This window comes from Centroberyx gerrardi, chromosome 4, assembly GCF_048128805.1.
Source record: "Centroberyx gerrardi isolate f3 chromosome 4, fCenGer3.hap1.cur.20231027, whole genome shotgun sequence".
Lineage (NCBI taxonomy): Eukaryota > Metazoa > Chordata > Actinopteri > Beryciformes > Berycidae > Centroberyx > Centroberyx gerrardi.
Genome location: NC_136000.1, coordinates 21,732,103 through 21,751,945, shown reverse-complemented (window position 1 = coordinate 21,751,945; position 19,843 = coordinate 21,732,103). Strand labels below are relative to the sequence as shown.

The 19,843-nt window shown below is 48.4% G+C and overlaps 1 protein-coding gene across 2 annotated transcripts in view; it reads right to left on the bottom strand.

The window, feature by feature from the left end:
- Positions 1–19,843, bottom strand: part of dusp8a (dual specificity phosphatase 8a) — a 38,432-nt gene that overhangs the window by 6,064 nt on the left and 12,525 nt on the right. Inside the window, exon 1 of one of the 2 annotated variants that reach the window (XM_071895129.2) lies at positions 3,796–4,665. The exons of the other annotated variant lie outside the window; for it this stretch is intronic. Within the exon in view, the coding sequence (XP_071751230.1) occupies positions 3,796–3,913 (118 nt within the window). The 5' untranslated portion in view covers positions 3,914–4,665. Of the gene's footprint in view, positions 1–3,795; positions 4,666–19,843 lie in introns of those variants that run through there. 2 annotated transcript variants of the gene reach the window in all.

The window sequence follows — 19,843 nt, the reverse complement described above, 5'->3', positions numbered from 1 at the left end:
GAGATAAGAGATCAGGACTGAGTGCCTGCCTGCCTGCCTGCCTGCTCTATTGAGGGCTATTACATTACAGTGACATTGCGTCAACACAATTACAAACACCTCCTTTCTGGCCAAAGTTTTACAGCGGGGCCAGTGTTAATGGATCTTAGTCACATAGGAGATAGCATGTTATTGTCACCTAGTCACCTGACCCCCCTCCAGTTAAGGTTGCCATGGCGACAAGGAGGGGGGGCGTGCTGTGGCCGACCGTTGGCTCATTGTGTCCCCGTGAGTGTTGTCAAGATGGAATAAAACCCTTCATGCGCACACACACACACACACACACACTGTACAAAGGTTACATGAACACACGGACACATACACAGCCGCGAGCACCAAATAAACCAAACAGACATGGCCTCACATTCTCCAAAAAGAAAACGATGACACATCCGTCCGTTCCAATCTAAGCGCACAAACCATACACACACACACATACACGCTGTACACTCACGCTTACATCACTGAAAATACCCTGTGACACACACCAGCCCAGCTGTCTATTAAGATGACATCAGAAAGTCAACTGGGAGAGCTGAGTTCATCTTCAGCCCAGTATGACGACCAGTAGAGCCTGACACACCGGTACATCAAAAAGAAATAGAAATAGAAATAAAAAAAATAAAAAAAATAAAAACCCCTAGGCTAAAAAATCTCAGTCACTCCAACATTTACCAATAAACAAAAATCAACCTCATCTGGGTTCCAGGCTACCTCACAACTTCATTTTAAAGTCAATACAGACACTTTCTCTGTGGACAGGAGACAAAGGCTTCAGTGAGGAGAACCATCACACGCTGAAGTGATGATCTCGTACCACACAGCAAATATTAGTCAAACTTTTATTTTTGGGCCACCAGATCACCAGTTGGACCTCACTATGTCCTAGATCTTGTACTTTTGGGAATGGTACCAGGACAGGACGTGACTAACGCACAAAAAAACCCCCCAAAAAAACGCACGACTACACGAAACACACACAACCGGGAAAGAGGGCACTGTGTCGCCATCGGCAACACCAGCCAGCGCTGACTTCCTTTTTCCGTTTTCCTCTCCCCACTTCATCACTTATGCAACTGCTCCACCCCCCCCCACCCCCCTCGGCCCGTCAGAGGCAGAGCGCTCGACCCTCGCCTGTTCACTGGTCCTGAGCGGCCCCTCCACGCTCATCGCTCATCTCCTACAACCAGGCAAATGTCCACAGATCGATACGGTTTAAAAGGTGCAGGGTTATTATCCCATGCAGAGAAAAACAAATCTGGGGAAAGATACTTTACAGATGGCTGAGGGGGGAAAATACTCTTCTTCTCTTCTTTACCAGCGGCTACACAAGATCAAATTCTGCCTGGGTGAATTGGTGCAGAAGAGAGGAAGATGAATGGAGGTGGAATCCCACAGATATCGACTGGACAGACACAGACACACAGCGCAGGCCGCCTGGCTGTTATGGTTAATGGGAGTTGTGCTGTTACATCACTGCTGTTGGTACAATTGACTGCCTCGTCAATACTAGCTCACCCCCCTCTGCTCTCCCCTGTGTGTGTGTGTGTGTGTGTGTGTGTTTCAGGCTCTGTGTGGCTTTCAGTTGCCCTCTTTAACTCGTCTCTTAATGGAGGGGGGCGACACACACGAGGCAAGCGTGTACATACACACACACACACACAGACACACACACACCCCTCCACAGCCTGGGGGCATTGATCTGCCTGAATGACTGCACCCCCTCCCCATCCCTCCATCTCTCTCTCCCTCCATCCATCCCTCGCTCGCTCGCTTCTGTGGTTCATATGGGGGGGGAGAGACATGACGCCATCCTCTGTGCCCCTCCAGCTGTCCCCTCCGCTCTGAGGGGACATTAGCATCTCAATGTGTGTCTCCCCCCCCCCACCCCCCTCACCCTCCCGACATGACATCATTGCACACATGTCCCCACTCAGCTCCACAAAGGCTGCGCTGCAGCAGGAGAAAGGGTGGGAGTGTGTGTGTCTGTGTGTGTGTGTGTGTGTGTGTGAGATAGCCCCGTCTGTCAGAAATATCTAGATTGACAGGCAATAGATGAGCCAGTAGGATGAGGTCATTGCTTTTCATGCAGGGTGCCAGGTTGATGATGGCTGGGAATGACTGTATGATTACGTATCATCTTGGCTGATGGTTAACCAGCTCTGTTTGCTGTACTTCTGCCCCAGTAGTCACATAGAGGTAATATGTAATTTGGATCAATTGATGTTCCAGCTGTATACGTTTCAGCAATATAGGCGGGTATACAGTATGTTTTTATAGCCAGCATAATCTAGACTGCTATCATAAAAGATGTGTGCACCTATGTATAGTTACATAGGTGCACACATTATTATAGTTATAGTGTGCAGCAGTCAGTAATGTTGTAATGTTGCTCTCCCAACGCTGCCTCAGAATAACCAGTGAGACATATCTCTAACTTACAGTGCTTCTATTTTCACCTGCTGATGACAAACGTGTGATTTTTTCTCCCCCCTACTTTCTTTCTTTGAGCTAACGAGTTTGACGCTCCCAGCAGTACAGCCTGGCTGTGAAGAGACACACTGCACACGCACACACACACACACACACACACACACAAAAGTGTGAACAGCGGCAGGTGTTGAGAGCTGCTGTGCTAACTGCTTTAAACCGGCTCTCTGATATGCCCTGCTATGCATATAGGGTCTACATTTACACACACACTTAACACACACACTCTCCTATTCTTATATGCACAAAAGAATCCAACTACAACACTAATGCATTTTATTCTCATAGTATGGAGTGATAAAATGATTACACTACATGTGGTATATATGTGTGTTTTGGTGTATAATACAGGTTTTCCAAGGGTTTAAAAATGCACAATGCCTTCGCTCTGCATTGCCTCATCTCTCAGTGTGAAAGGTGTTATGTTAAACACCTGCAGTGCACGCTGCACACAGCACACATATTGATAACATAATCTCCACAAGACACCATTCTGCAGGGAGCGGGCGAGCAAGAGAGAAAGAGAAAGCCAAGAGCAGGGGAGAAGAAAGAGAGAGAGAAAGAGCCTTTGTGATAGTTTTACATCTCAATGACCACAGGCTGAGAGAGCATGAGCACTGTGTCATACCGCGGGTCACAGCTCTCTTTTTCCCCCCCTTCACCCCGCTTTCTTTCCTCTCTTTTGCTCTTCTTCGCCGCTTCTCGTCTTCATGATGTCATCCCTCTTAATCCCCTTCTTCCTATTCTGTTTCTCTAAACTCATTAACTCCGCAAACAAAAAGGTGGGAAAACAATTAGCGGGCTGGCTGCGATGTACTTTCTCATGCAGTTGTACCAGTAAATCTCGCCGCTGTTCCATTACACATACCTAAAAATAAAAAAAAATCACTTAACATCTCTCCTTCATTTGTAGTGCGCCGGGACTGCAATACTTCAATACCTGGGAACCCACTGTGCCTTTGTACTCGTCTGTACTGCATCAAACCTTTGCCAGGGGCTTTCCCCCTTGTACACATCTTCTTAACCAGTGTTCACTGACTGAACAGCGGCGAACCAGATCCTCAGCATGTACACTTCCATGCATTTATACCCCCTAAATCCCTGTAAAAACTGTCCCCCACATTCCCGGCAGCTTCACCAGGTAACCTCCATACACAAAGGCCTACGTCCTCGGCATGTAACTTGCCCAAGAGGGATATTCTCATACCCTAATTAGTTTGTAACCCCCCCTTCCTCCACCCTCTGTCCCCAGGTATAGGTACACACCTCGTAGCTCTCTGCCCTCCTTCATCCGGCGGACCCTGATCTTCAGCCTCATGTCTGTGTCCTGCAGGTCCGGCCAAAAACAGTCCTCCGCTGGGGCAATCACCACATCCAGAGGCATCCCCCAGAACACACACTCACGCACGCACACGCTCAGACAGACGCAACTGTTCGGGTGCTCCTTCAGTCCACGCCAGGGACTGAGCGAGATCAATCCCGACACAAGGCGCAAGAACAAACAAACACTCGTTCAGGAGTGTTTTCCTTAGAGGGCGGTCTGGGGTGCACACGCACACACTTTGAGTTTTAAAGTCCCGAGTCGCCAAAACTCCCGGCGGTGCCCAAGTCCACTCTGCTAAAGTCGGCTGTCCCAGTGTCCAGGCGATGACCCTCAGAGACTGGACCTCAGTGCAAAAAAACAAAAACCAAGGCACACTACTCCCAAATGTCTGTGGCCTCGTTCCTCAGAAAGTCCATAAGCAAGTCCACCTATGGCCAAAATCCCACAAGAATGCAATGACCACAAAAATTCCTAAAATGCTGCTGTGTCAATATTTAGTATTCTGCGGTTTTGCTAAAGAACGGTCACAGCAGAGAGAAAGAGAGGGAAAACAAAAGCGAGTAGCCTATAATGCTGTATGTATACGCCAGCTGGATTCTGCCTGCAGCTGGTTTACAGAGCGTCTGTGTCTCTCTGTGCGCTCTCTCTCTCTCTCTGTGTGTGTGTGAGCCCACAGCCAGAAGAGCAGCCCACTATTGTTGTGCTGCTCCACTCTCCCTGTCTCTCATTCGCTCAGTCGCTGGCTTACACTCCTCCCTCTCCCTCCCTCCTCTCTCTCTCTCTCTCTGTAAAGAGGATGACGGAGCTGCACTCTCTCCTCGAGCTCTGGGGGTGAATGAGCTCACTTGCCGTGAGCTCAGACTCTGCCTGCCCTCCCTCCCTCCTCCCTCTCTCCCTCCCTCCCTCCTCCCTCTCCTCCTCCGCTACCTCCCTTGCACCCTCCCTCTCTTGTGGAGCCAGCGCTCCGTCATAGCTAATGTCTAAGGCATGTAACCACATTCCTTACTCACCCTACAAATATGTGGCCACCTCAGGGGCCTAGCTGCGGAGCAGGCCTCTATCAGGGGAAGACGGAGGCCGAGACACAGCTAGCAGGCTGTTCAGCAGATAGACGGACACTCTGTTACAAAACCCAATGGTCTGGGTGTTGTGGATTATGCAGAGGATATACTTGGCTTATGAAAAAATAGGTTTGTGTCGGCTCGCATGACAACATGCTTCTGTGCCTCTCAACACGAAGGATTATGTTTGTGTGTTTTAAGAAGGGTGTTAACTTCATAGTGTTTCAAACTAAGCATAATAGATACATGACATGCAGTATGTGAGAACAACCTATTGGTCTTTCATGTTCAATCCATATTAGACAGCAGGGATGATTGTGTTATCTGTTTGCAATCTCTCTTTCAAACTATTTACTTTGCATCTTCCATAAACGGACAGTAAATGGAAAAAAAGAAATACTTTAGATTTCTTGCCTTAAATGTAGCTTGAGCACATGACACTTAACTGCTGGGGGGATTAAGACTGTGTCAGTGTGTTGAAAGCTGATTTGTCTCTGAAGGTGAGGGAATGTGTGTGACTTCACCACATTTCCTGCACTGGCTCTCGTCTAACGCGCCTGTGTTTGGACACTATGTTCTAGTCTTCAAGGATGAAAATGGAGAGGAGAGGAGAGGAGAGGAGCGGAGAGGATTAAGGCAGAGTGAAGGCGAGGAGAAGGGAGGAGCAGACAAAAAGCGAGGAGAGCAGAGAGGAAGGAGGTGATGAGAACACCAAACAAGCTAGTGGTCGGCAGCCATCATCCATCTGACAGGCCACAGACTCCTGGTACTTTACTATGGAATGACAAACATGTGGGCCACAAGTCCAGCTATGGAAACAAAGCAGCACAGGACTTAACATGGCCGCTGGCGGAGGCTGAATTTTAACTATGTCTAATACATTTAAATATATTTTAAAACCCAAAACACCGAAGTAGCCTTGTAAACATAACACTCCCATTCATTTAGGCTCGTCTATTCACTTAATGCAAGATTCATATTAAGGATTTAAGAACATTGTAAAAAGGCCCAAAACAATTAGCAGCAAACTAATCAATAAAACCTTCCTCATGCCAATAATATCAAACATATGGCCTGCAAAGGTGGAGCTTTAAATGTTTGACTGCTAACACAAGAGTTCTTTTTGGCTGCCAATTTAATTTTATCTCCATTAGATGCCAATCAATGCCTTGCTTCATCACGGTACAATAAATACATTCAAACCAGGTCAGATGGGCTTCGGTAAAAGAAGGCAGCCCAGTTCAGAACGAGGCAAATGAGCTTATACAGGATGTGTAGTTAGGGGGCCAGCTGCACGGCGACTGACTGACCTCATCTCATCACTGCAGACCCCTGAATGATCACACACGGGTGAGAACAGCCTTACGTCACCCGCTGCTCAACCGCGGGTCACCGGGAGGGAGCGTGAGGAAATAGGTCACTTGGCGATGATGGGCTTTGTAAAAATGCAGACGTTTGTTTCGTAAGGGTGACGAACCATGAACTAACCATGAACAAACACAGACACACACAAACACACACACCGCCACTATGACACACATAGGTACACACATATGCACACAGACGCATACACACATGCATGATCACACACACACACACACACACACACACGCGCACAATTGCTTTGTTCCTCCTCAGCAGTCAGCGGTCCAGCCGAGTCCAGTTGGTACGAGCAGGTGTGGCACTCCACAGTGGTCAACTGGGGTCGCTACACTTCTAACACACCGATCATCACCTAGGTGTGAATCCACACCTCTGTTTGGTTGTGCGGCCCGAGCGGCTCAAAGCCATGAACTGACAACAGCTTTGAAACACATGAAGCAGCCGTCCTGCAACACACCTGCAGAAACCACAGCGGCAGAAGCCAACGGCAACAACAGAAAGTAGCCGCTAACGTTTTAATGGTGAACCGCCGTTGAGTTTGTAATGTAAACACCCTGCCCTCATTCTCTCTATACCCCCCCACCCCCCCTTTCTTCCTCCCCCCTCCTCCGCCTCTACTCCGCAGCAGGGTAACAGGGCTCAGAATAGTAGGTGTGTTAATTAGAGGATTACAGCCAAGACGCTATAAATGACAGCAGGGCCTTTTTATTGACTGCACACGTGTGTCCTGCTGCGACAGAAATAGGTGGGATGGTCACTCCCCCCCGCCCCCCCCCCCCCCCCCCCCCCCGCCCCTCTGACATCTCTTAGATTTAGAGCAGGCTTTTATGGTAGAAGGCTTGTTACTGGGACGACGCACAGTTTACACACACACACACACATAGAGACCAGCCAAAACAGACAGGGAGAGAAATGGAGATGAGTATGAGATAGTGGCATAAGAGAGAGAGAGAGAGCGAGAGAGAGAGAGAATGTGTGTAAAGGCCAAAGCGGCCTTGGAAACCGGGACAACAAGGTTTCTGGACTGGAAGCCACAAGGTGTGCTGTGAATGGTGTGAACATTAGCGGAGAATTAATGGGAGTCAAGTGTGTTAGTAGTCGGGTAGATTACTTTATTGTTATCGTATGTGCCTAACTAATGTATAGTGTTGTTTGGATTTATGGGGCACACAATTTGAAAAAAAAAAAGGTTTTCCCTGGCATACACACCTGAACATGTGGGTCAGTAATATGTCAAGAAAACATATTATTCTTTTTGTCATATGGAGATCCAGCAGAAGAAGGCAAGTGACCCATTTGCTGTTCTGACCCATAGTTTGAGAAACCAGGCTGTCGATTTTTTTCCAATCTCTTCGCTCTAAACTGACCAGTGCATTAGAGAATAATCCCTTAAAACCAATTCAGATATTTCACTCTGTGTGTAAAGCTGCCGAGCGGGTCTGCAACTATATGATACTATTAAGATAAAATATTTTTCAATTAATATATTTTGTATACACCCCTCCTCCCCCCCCCCGCCCCAGTGAGACAGGCAGCGACAGGAGTGTCATCCTACACCACAGGATCATCTGTCAGGATATCAGGGGAAAGAGACGTCATCCTCCGGATAGGGCAGGTTAGGGTGATGAAGACTGTGCATGTGTGTGTTAACTTATGCGTGTGTACGTGTGTGTGTGTGTGCACCCGTGTGTGTGTGTGTGTGTGTGTGTGTGTGTGTGTGTGTCTTGCAACCATGTGTGAAGGGGGATGAATGGCGCAAGGTGAGAGGAAGACAGAGAGGACATTGCTTAGGGTTAGGAATAGCATGGACAGTTATTTGCTTCAGTATGTGTAAACACAAGCATATGTGCCTGTACACAAGTGTGTGTGTCTGTTTATGTGGATGCGTGGGTGCATCTGTGTTTGTGCATGTGTGTGTGTGTGTGTGTGTGTGTGTGTTGATAGTGCTGGTTGTCAGGGGATCAGTAACAGGGCTGCTCTTGCAGTGATGTAATGCCTACAGGAGAACACAGCTGCCATGCCTAGAGGGTGAGGTAGTCACCAGGGGAGAGAGAGAGATTGGGGATGGAGGGATGGGGTGATTGAGGGGTGGGGGAGGTGCTGGAGAGGAGGAGGGGGGGGGGGGGCAGAGGGGAGATGGGGGGGGTGCTGGAAGGGAGAGGGAGAGATCGAATCCTTGGGGAGATGTGAGCCGAGATGGTCTGGTAATCTCGCCAGGGGACACTAGTGGTATGCTATCTAAGTGTGTGTGTATGTGTGTGTGTGCTCCTAATCTATGTGCCTTCCCACCTATCTTTAACAGCACTCCCCTTGCACCCTTGTTTTTCTGACAGACGATGGCGTCGAACAGAACAGAGGGTGAGGAGGTGAAGATGAGGGAAAACTGAGAGGATGATGGAGGGAGAGGGAGAGAGGTGCTTCTTAGAGGAGGAGAGCGGGCGGGAGGAGGGTGTGATGCGATTAAGAGAGCGCTGATGCACTACTTGGTTGTGTGTGTGTATGTGTGTTGCGAGTGTGCGTTTGTGTGTAGGGTGGTTTCATCTCTATCTGTGCAGCCTGGAGGGTGCCTTGCCTGCATCAATCATGCAGCAGACCCCCTGCCCTCCAAACAACTTAGCCCCCCGGAGGAGCTCAGCGCCCTGGGCTACTGCACAAGTAAATCTGTCTCACTGGCAGACATTAGTTTACACACACACACACACACACAGACACACACACACACACAGAAGAAAGAGGAGGGTAAGCTATCAAACACACCAAGGGGGGCGTTCAGGACCAGACGGGCCCTCATAACCCAGATGAACTACTTAAAAATCCCAGTAGGAGATGTTCAATGGTGTGTATGCACTTGTGTGTGTGTGTGGGTGTGTGTGTAGAGGGGATGTTACATGGGGAGGGGGCTGTTAAGCCTCAATATGAAATGCAGGCCACCACAGGCATGCGCTTACAGTATGTTTGCATGCATACAAAGCCAGTGTATTCACTCAGTACTTACGTGTGAGTGTATTGAGTGAGTGTTAATTTTAGCTGAGAGTGAGACAGCTCACGGCTGTTTTCTGAGGCTGAATATACATGAGTGGTGCATGTGTGTTTGTGTATGCGTGTGTGTGAGAGAGAGAGAATAAGGGCTAAATATGTGCAGGAACCATGCATGTGTCTGCAGGAATGAAAAGGGCTCAGTGTGTGTGTGTGTGTGAGGAGAACACCTCGGGTTCGTCTGATTTCCCCAGAGGTGAGTTTGTCTACAGAGGTTCACTTGAGCATAACGGATGGTTATTTCATTCTAAATGCTAATGTTCTGAGGCGGGATGCACTGGGTTCCCTTGCAGCACCCAAAGCAATAACACTGGAAAACACCTCTCCCCTCCCTCCCTCCCTCTCTTCTTCCCTCCCTCTCTCTCATCCTATAGGCAAATCATGTAGGAGAGTCTGACACACACGCACTCGCGACATGGTAACAGTGTAATGACTGTGCTGCTCTGACAGAGAGGGGGTCTGACAGCGGATCAGTTCAGTTTTAATGAGCTTGTATCGGTGCTACAGGCAGACTGACAGGCAGGTCTCAGATCAGTTCAGTGTTAATTAGCTCCTATCAGCGCAGCAGGCAGGCTGACAGACTCACTGTCCTCACAAGAGTGCTGGAGGCCACTCCATCTGGTCCTCTGTTGGTTAGCATTCACTACACACACACACACACACACACACACACACACACACACACACACAGAGAGACACTCCTCCATGTCTCTCTCTACCAGTGTCTTGTCTACCTTTCCCCCAATTAGCCCAGACAGGCCAGACTGTACCGGTGCGTTCTCTACAGTCTATCCAGGATATGAGTGTCTGTCTGTGCCTGTCGCTGTGTGGTATGATCAGCGTCTTAGTCTCTCCTAACTCCTCCCAATACTCTTCTACAGAACTCCCGTTATCTCATCAGTACACTCAGCATGACTCACACCATAGTCCAAGGCGTGAAATATGTAAAAAATGTGATTCTCCACTTGTTTTTTAAAAAAAAACCACATACCAGCACTTGAGGACAGAACGATTTTGCAATCATTCTGTTCCAAACAGATATGGAAATATAATATTTCTGCTTGTGTTCCAGTGAGATAATCACATTCCTGTACTAGTTAGGAATTAATTAAAATATGGTTAGTAGTTAAATTCTGTCAAATACATAGCAGAACTTACACAGAGGGGATACTGGATGTATTTTATGCAATGTACAACATGCAAGGAGTTTGGAGAGTTAAAAAAAAAAATCTGAATATGAAAAACACAGCAAACACACCACTCAAGTAAACTTTTAACCACCCGCCCCGTCAGCTGTGTGCCCTCTCACACACAGCCATGTAACAGAAGCAAGGCTTTACACCCTGGAGACTGTATTTGGGCGTACAGGACATGGGGACAGCGGCTATCTCAGCACCCGCGGTCAGGGTGTGCTTTCCTGCCACGGCGGGCCCTAGAGACTGTGTGTGTATCTCTGTGTGTGTGTGTGTGTGTGTCACATCCACAACGGAGCGGTGACATCATTAGGCCAGCTCCGGGAGAACAATAGAGAGAGAATGACGCGATGCGGAGAGGAACTGGGCAAGCTGTCTCTGTATGCGCCCCGACACGGCCGAGCCTGCAGGCCGCTTTCGTGAGGCTTTCACACTATCTCCAATGCTAATCACAGGACTTCTGACTTTCTTGTCTATGAAATAACATTGTCGGTGAGTACACACACTCGTGATACAAATATGCACACGCACACACATTTATATACACACACAGTTCCCTAGGCATCTCCCTCTCCCACCCTGGGGAGCCCTGATGTCACTTTGACATATCTGAAACAGGAAATGGTTACACAAGAGGAGGGAAGTGAATTCTTTGTGGCATCCAAGGCTGCCTTAATCTATGTACGAGTGTGTATGTGCTTGTGTGTTCATGTGTGTGTGACTCTGTGAGCGTGTGTGTGTGTGTGTATGGAAGCAGTGGAGGAAGAGGAGGAGGAGGAGGTGGAGGAGGAGGAGGAGGAAGAGGGGGAGGGAAATCAGGAGGAAAAAGGAATGATGACAAACAGCAGCATTCCTCAATCTGGGGCCTTGGGCTTGACTGGAACTCCAAATTTAGCCTGTTGCCGCGGCGATGGAAAATCTCCCGCCTTTATCAGGAAGCGGCAGCGGCCCCGGAGGGTCAGCCCAAAGTTTGTGTGTGGTCAGCATGTATTTACCGTAATAAGACCTCCGTTACAAGTCCGTTCCGCATACCAGGAAACGCGTCAAACCGCTGAGAATTTAAACACTCTCTCCCGATATAGGCAGCTATTCTGCTCCTCTGCCAATGATCTCGGAAAAGAAAATACCCCGTCTTTTTTTGGAAATTAATTAGCAAACTAGAAATGAAAATAGCCGTTCTCATACAGTAATACTCCACTAAGGGCTGCCAGGAGATAAAACCTCATCCGCATGGTCGAGGTGCAGTCCAAATCTGATTAAAACGACTGAAAAACAACATGGCAACCGCATAGGTAAACAAGGAAGTGGCGCTGCGGCATGCCAAAGATAAAGTGCATCAAAGACAGGCACGGTGGTAAACAGGAATCCACCATTGTTCCATGGAGTGACGCCATGACAGGAGCGGCGGTGGGCAGGCCGAGCATGAATGGAATCTAGTGGATGCGGGCCAGGACCGGGTAGGATAAACTAGCCTAATTGTTAGCTACTCCTTTAGCCTCATTCTGCCTCTGGAAATTTCCACTCCACATGTGTGTCAGAGTCATCAGTGTAAATGCTGCGGCGGTAAACTGGCGGTGCAGCTACCGAGCTGCCGAGCGCTTGGCCCGGAGCGGGCGGAGAGGTTTAACAGTTATGAGGTGCTGATGGGGGCGTAGCGAGGGGAAACTGGCCCGGGTTAGCTCGCTGCTCAACTTCAGCTCCTGTTGACCTGATGTGTTGACACTGCCTAGGAAACAGTTTAAACAAACTATTTTTGTTTCATGCTCTATGAATGCATTACAGGGTTGGGTTGGGATGTTCCAAATGCCTCTAGATAGACTTCAAATGCACCAGGAGCCAGAAGGTATGCGCTGTGAGCGGATTGTATACACAAAGCAGTTCAAACAACTATGGCTGAAGTATTTAGGGCACTGTGGTACAAGTGCTGTCCCACAGGACTTCTCCACAAGATCTACTTGTGAAGCAGGGAAACTGCGTCTTAAGGGCAGAGAGCAAAGGGTATCGTGCATCAGAGAATCTAAGATCTGTGCTTAATTGTCTCTAATTTATTTTATTTCAGTGTCACCTCTAGGTTCCCAGCCCATATGGTTCACAAGACACACTGATACATCATTTTAAAATTTCTGTATAATAAACAGATTCCTAAACAAACAGAAATGTTGCCATTGCTCCTAAACTATAAACTTTCCCACATAGAATCCACCTTTTCTGAAACATATCTTAAGTCTCCAAAACAAAATAGCAGAAATGGATGTCATTTTGCTTCTAAGCACACTTCAGCTCATCATATAAAGGTCATGTATGTGCTTTTGCATCAGTATGAATTAATGTCTTGAGCTGTAGCCTTTCTCCGTGCCATTGGGGGTTTCTGTGCATGTCTTTCCTATACATGCGCTTGTAAGAAAATGCCATTCTTTCCCCTTTGCATGCTAGAGTATATACTTATGATTGTATTTCACTGTGTATATATGTGTGTGTGTGTGTGTGTGTGCATGTGTGTGTGTGTGTGTGTGGCCCCTTCAAGCCAGCATGAGACTGTAAGTGATGGAGGAGAAGGGGAAGAGCAAGAGAGGGGAAGAAGAGGAGGAGGCAAGCAGAGCAGTGAGATCACGTCATGGTGGAAACATTTGGCAGCAGCACACATAAACACACACACACACACACACACACACACACACACACAGACATAGACAGACACAGACAGACACGCACACACGCACACACACATACACACACGCAAACCCCCGCTGGCCTGTTTTTGTTCTCCGGTTTTCAGGGGAAAAAAGGGGAAAATGACATCAAGCTCATCATGTGAGGCCAATGAGACAGAGGGGGGGTGAGAACACTGGCAGAAACAGAACATTGTTACATAAAACTCAACTCAACAGACCTCCTCTGGGCCCTGTTACCGTGTGTGTGCGTGTGTCTGTGCATGTGTGTGTGTGTGTGTTTGAGCGACTGCATTCATGTGTGCGTATGCATGCTTTCGCTTGTCTGGATGCGTTTGTGCGTGCTCGAGTGTTTGTATGAGTTAAGCGTTTGCACGACACCCCATCAAGGTGTGAGTGTGAAAAAGGCGTCTCATTACATACCTGCAGAGTGAGTGTTTGCAGAAAATAGTGCATTGTGTCACCGCGCAACTCCGAGGCTCCTCTCACTCTGTAACACTTTCAGAGGAGAGAGGTGATGTCATTGATATTCTTGTAGGCCATTTTCTTCTGACCTTTCTGCTCCCTTGACGCTGACTGGGGTGGGGCCGGTGTGTGCGTGTGTGTGTGTGTGTGTGTGTGCGAGTGTGTGTGTTTGTGTATGTACGGGCCAGGGTGAGAGCACCGAGGCCACTGGCGCCAGATGTGACGACCGCAGGAGTCTGGGCCTAAAAATAGCGCTCTGTTCTCAGCACCGTGAAACAGAGGCGAGGAGAGAGGGAGGAGGAGGAGGGGAAAGAGGGGGAGAAACGGGGGGAGAGGAGGCAGAGGGAGGCCAGGTGGAGGGTGAGGGAGGGGGAAGGGAAAGGGAAAGGGAAGGCGGGAGGGAGGATGGAAGGTAGCGGGAGGAAGAGAGGAGGAGGGATGGAAGGAGGGGATGGAGAGAGAGGGGGAGGAAGGCGAGGTCATTGAGAATAATGTGGCAGATCTCCCCGGGGAAGGTGAGCTCACCTCCTAATGGCACCGCTGGCTCCTTCTCAATGAAATCATTGATCTGCCGGAGCTCCCCACGGCGTAATGGAGAGGGGTCAGATAGAGAGAGAGAGAGAGGGGGAGAGAGGGAGGCAGAGGAAGAGAAGGAGGTGCAGAAAGGGCAGGTTAGGAGGTTAAGATGGAGAGGCGTGGGGGATGAAGGACGGGGGGGGGGGGGGGGGAAAGGGAGAGATGAAGGATGGAGGATGGAGGAGGGGAGAGCCCGCACCTCAGGCATGCAGCCACAGTATAAGCGCGACCCCTGTGACTCCGTGACCTGTGCTGTGGCCAATCAAAAGACAGCTGGAGGCGCCGCAAAGGCCAATCAAAACAAATGAGCTCATCCTTCACATGAGGCTGTCCATATCAAGTTACTCTTCGAAGAACACACACACAAAACTTTCTGCTGCTTTATGAGAGTATAGCCTAAGCTATGGCAGTGAAAATCAGGAAAAGGTTCTCCAGCCAAGCGAGTCACACTATCTGTTGTGGTGTAAATGAACATTACAGCATGGAGGTAGCTCAAGCCTTTGATTTCACCCCAAAGCAATTACTCAAGTATTCCAGTTGTATGATACGTTCCCAACTGAACTGCACAGACCTGCACTTTAACTACTCTGCGTGTGTGCATACGTGTGTGTGTGTTTGTTATGGCTGCGATCCTGGCTGGGCTGCTCCCCTCAGGCTGGTTAGGAGGATATGGAGACTTCCTCCTGGGCTCCAGCAGGAGAAGAAACCATAAAGAAAGTCTTTCTGTGCTGGAGAACACAACACAGGTCAGCTTAACGGCCCGTCTCACTGGATGACGTCTTCGACCACACACACACACTCGGACGGACACATGCGCACGCTGACACGTACACACACATGAATGGACACGAATGGAGACACACTTGCACGCACACATTGGAGGTGAATGGACCCATACACACACACACACACACACACAAACACAGACACGCATTCAGGATGAAATGAGGTGTATTACCTCATCTCCTCAATAGCTCTCCTCCTTGTGTTTTGTCTTTTTCTTTTTCTCACAAATGCACGCAAACAGTCTCATACGCGTGCACACACTACTTCATATGCACATATTCATGCAAACGTGCGTGAGGACACACACACACACGTGCGCGCGCACACACACACAAAAACACACAAACAGACCTCCTTATGTAGCTCACTGGAATGTCTCTGTGAACGGCTGCATTGTGAGATTCGGCCTCCCACGATTACCTCACCTCTTCAGCTTCTCTCTGATGCACACATGCACATGCACATGCACACACTCATGCATGCACACACGCACAGACACATACACACATACACACACACACAGGGGCCGCCGCCCCGTTGTATAACAGCGCAGAAGAATGACACATAACTGGATTGACCTTTGTACCTCTGTCTGTGTGCAGTCACACCCTAACCTGATCTCATCAAAGCCCTGGGGTACACTGCAGCTTCTGTGTATGTGTGTGTGTGTGTATGTGTGTGTCTGTGTGTGTGTGTGTGAAACAGAGAGAGCGAGTGAGTGAAAGAATGAGAGAAAGAGAGAGAGGGAGAGAGAGAGAGAGAAAGAAAATGAAAGAGAGAAGTCTTTCATCTCTTAATGCCTCTCATCACTGTGTCATCGCCTCGTCTCCTCCTGTGTGTTTTTGTGTTGGGCTGGCAGGCTGACAGCGTGGGACTCTGGGATAGCAAGCTACCTTGTTCAAACCGAGTCCCGCCAAGCCTGTTTAGCTGCTACGCTCCAGGTGGAGGTTAGAGCTGAACCTATGCACAGATCTAGGAATTAGCTCACCACACAAAACTGCATTACATTTTAGAATTGAGGTATTTAGCTGCAGAGAGGTGCAAGAAAGATATACAAATAAGAGAGTAATGGATCTGGTGATCACGGCCAAACAATTATGATTAATGATAATTGTGTCAAGTAAAGTCAGTCGAGTCGAGCGCCGTGATTTCATGAACACAACTCTGGCTCGTCCCACTGCAAACCTCGCCAATGTAGGGCATTTAGACACATCCGGCACGTGCCTTCATCTCTCATCTCCGTCTATTTCCTTGTGTCCCTCTTCTCTCTCTCTCTCTCTCTCTCTCTGTCTCTCTCTGACCCAGTGGTGCGTCGCTTTAGTAATCCTGAGAAAAACACTGGCAGATGGTGCTAGGAAAGATTAGGAGCAGTCACCGCACATCTGTAAAGCGCACACGCATCGGATGCATGAAGTGCACACCTGCAAACCTGCGTCCCCGTCTCTCTACCGCTCTCGTTGCCTCTTCCCTGATCTACCTCTCTCTGTTTCCTGGAAGTCAGCCCCTTTTATATTCTTCTTCAATTTCTCTCTCTTTTTTTTTTTTTTGTTCTTTTGTCATCCAGAGTTATTGTCTTTTTCCTTTAGTCCTTTGAGATTTAATGAAATGTGTGCTATAAATAAAATGCAATGCTATTTTTATGACCACCTCCCTTCCTCTCTAAACCATGATCCACCTCTCTTTCTTTTTTCATCTACTGAGCATGCCACACTTTCTTCTCTGTCTGCCTTCTCCCTGTTTGATTATTCTCTTTTCTATTCTGTCTGTCTGGCTTCTTATCCCGACACTAGACCAGCGAGGCAGGCTCAGATGCCAGAATCGAAACGTTTCACCCTGGCAGGGCTACATCACAGCTGATGCGACGCATGATACGGCTACGCACTTGGCATCAGCTAGCATACCACCTAGCTCCACACTAGCAGGCAGTGTTGTCTTTGGTTGGACTCTGTGCTGCAGATTGGTGGGAAACACGCAAACTTCAGCCCCACTGGGGACACAGCTGGCTCCAACTGATGTTCTCCCCTCTGTACACACACACACACACACACACAAAAAAACACGAAGGCAGAGCTCTGAAAAAGGCAAGACGCATCAGCCTCAGCTCCAGCTCAGTGAGATCATCGCTGTGGTAAAAATACGGCTGTCCTCAGAGGGATACGTTTCTCACAAACACTTTCGCACAGTCGATGAAGTAATAACGCAAACATACGCGCGTACACACGCACATGCGCTGACGTACACACACACACACACACACGCGCGCTTTCCAACTGCCACCACTGCCACCGCCACATCCTGTGTGAACATATATTTCAAACTCCAAAACAGGGTAAGAGTCTTTCGCTACCCGGATTAGTCATCTCATTCACAAAAACAAACGGCTCTATAGGGACACGGCTTCCTCTATGACATCATCTGTGCATAGGAAGTGGTGTGCTTTTTTTGAGTTAGAGTTATTGATTGTTTGGTGAATGGGGAGAAACCGAAGAAGAGTCACTGATTGGTTTTAGATCAATAAGTTCCCATAATACACGCGGTTACGTTATGCAACATGTCATTCAAGTCTCTCAGTCTCTCATCTTTCCTGCATGTGAATTTACAGCAAGCTGCAGTCAGCGATTGGTTTAACCTGGAAATGTCAGAAATTAGCTGTACTCGGCAGTGCAAAAAATAAATAAATATCACTGCAAGCAACTTTGAATATGTGTGTGTATGTGTGTTCTAATCTCTCCCTTCAGCAAGCCTGCGCATACATAACAGTTTAGGCAGAAAATCCCTTCTCCCCCAGACAGCAAGACCAAGCTTGGTAATTATTCTTTTATACACGCTGTCCATCCCATTTATGGATTCGTCTCATTTCTCTCTCTGAGCCTCCCTCATTCCACTCCCACCCGCAGTACACCTCGCTTGGTTTGGAGCGATGCTACTGGCAAGTGTGTGCAGTGCGTGTGTGTGTGTGTGTGTGTGTGTGTGTGTGGTCTGTGTACGTGAGGCTGAAAACAAGTCGTCAGTCAGATATGAAGTCACTGCCAGAATTAATAGCATCATAAATCAGCAGTTCAGTAGAGGGGCAGAGGGAGAGGTGGGAGAGAGAGAGAGAGGGAGGGAGGAGAGAAGGAGGGCAGGGATGAGGGGAGGAGAAAGGAGAGGAGGGTTTCTATTAACAATTTCAAACTACTTCTAATATTGAAGCATGCATGGTGAGTGAGAGGGAGGGTGAAGCCGAATAAAACCAGGAAGGGCAGGGAAGGAGAAAGAAAGAAAGCAAGAAAGAAAGAAGGAAACTTATTCCTACTTATGTATGTAACACTAGCCTGGTGCACTGGAGTGAGAGACAGAGGAATGTGAGGTACGAAACAGTGGCTGGCGTGTGACAAAACATCAGATGGCCAAGATGGCACAGCATGACCTTTGACCTCTGAGCCAGCTTGGTACTTCCGTCTCCCTGCTGCCAACCGTCCGGTGTTGCCCACCTAACAGCGGGGGATCTGGCACCTTGCTCACACACTCCCTCTGTCTGACACACGCACACACACACTAGCTGTCTCTCATACCTATGCATGCTCTAAAGCAGGGGTTCTCAACTTTTTTCATGTTATGGACCCCAAGATAGACACAAATTAGGCCATGGACCCCCATTTGATAAGATTTAGTCCCAGGGGCCCATATGAGGAGATTTTTGTTGTTATTGATTTAGTATTGAATTGAATAACTATCAGTGTACGAGGGCAGTTAATAGTGCCAAGAAGAAGAATCTATGGTTAGGACAGTCATTTTCTAATTTCTAGTTAATTAAATTAAAGTGAAAATATACTATGCTTCATTTTGCTGGGACCCTCTGGAACCCCCTCAAGACCCCACTGAGAAACACTGTTCTAAAGCCTCGAACATTCCCCACCCATCTTTTCCTCTTCTCTCTCTCATGTCGTCTCTGTCTTACATTCCCATGAAAACTCTGCAGCTCACTAGCTATCATTTCACACACACATGCAGATACTGCAGCACTCATTCACATAATTTCATCATGCATGAATGCATGCAGGCACGAATGCATGCATGTAAACACGCAGGAGTGCACACGCAAAGCCCTCCATCTGCCTACATACACACGCACAGGCGCACATGCACAGGCGCACACGCACACGCACACGCACACACACACACGCACACACATCAAGTATGCACAGACACTGGCTGCTAACTCCACTGACCCCAATAATACAACCACCCAAACAACAACCACTGTCATTGGCTGACTCCTTCTGGGGAATATTCTCTGCCACTGTTGTCGTGGAAACAGCAGAAAAGAGGGGACAGAAATGGAAGAAGTGTGACTCCTCTTTTTTTCCCTGAAGAACCGTGGAGTGAGCTGAGGAGACTGATAAAGAGGAAGAGAAGGGAATCGCTGACAAGGGGTCTTTCATTAAGAAGGGTATGATGCCTGATCAAAAAAGCTGTAATGGAAAATCCTGGCTTTCAGAGAGAAAGAGAAAGTGTGTGTGATATTGGACATGGTTGTGATTGTGTGTGTGTGTGTTGTGTGTGTGTGAGTGTGCGTGTGTGCGTGCTTGTGTGCATGTATATGTGCGGGTGTGCCCAGCACAAGCATGTGCTCAGTACATCTCTGTGACTGTGACTAATTGTGGAGCCTGGGTGCTTTGAGGCAATCCTCGGCATCTATGAATGACTCATGGAAAAGTGCTAATCTCCCAGTAGAGGGAGAGAGAAGCGAGAGGAGGAGAAGAATAAGAAGGGATGCAGGGAGGAGAGCGAGCAGAGATTTGCCCGAGCAGCATGCCTCTGCCGTCTCATTTCCAATCC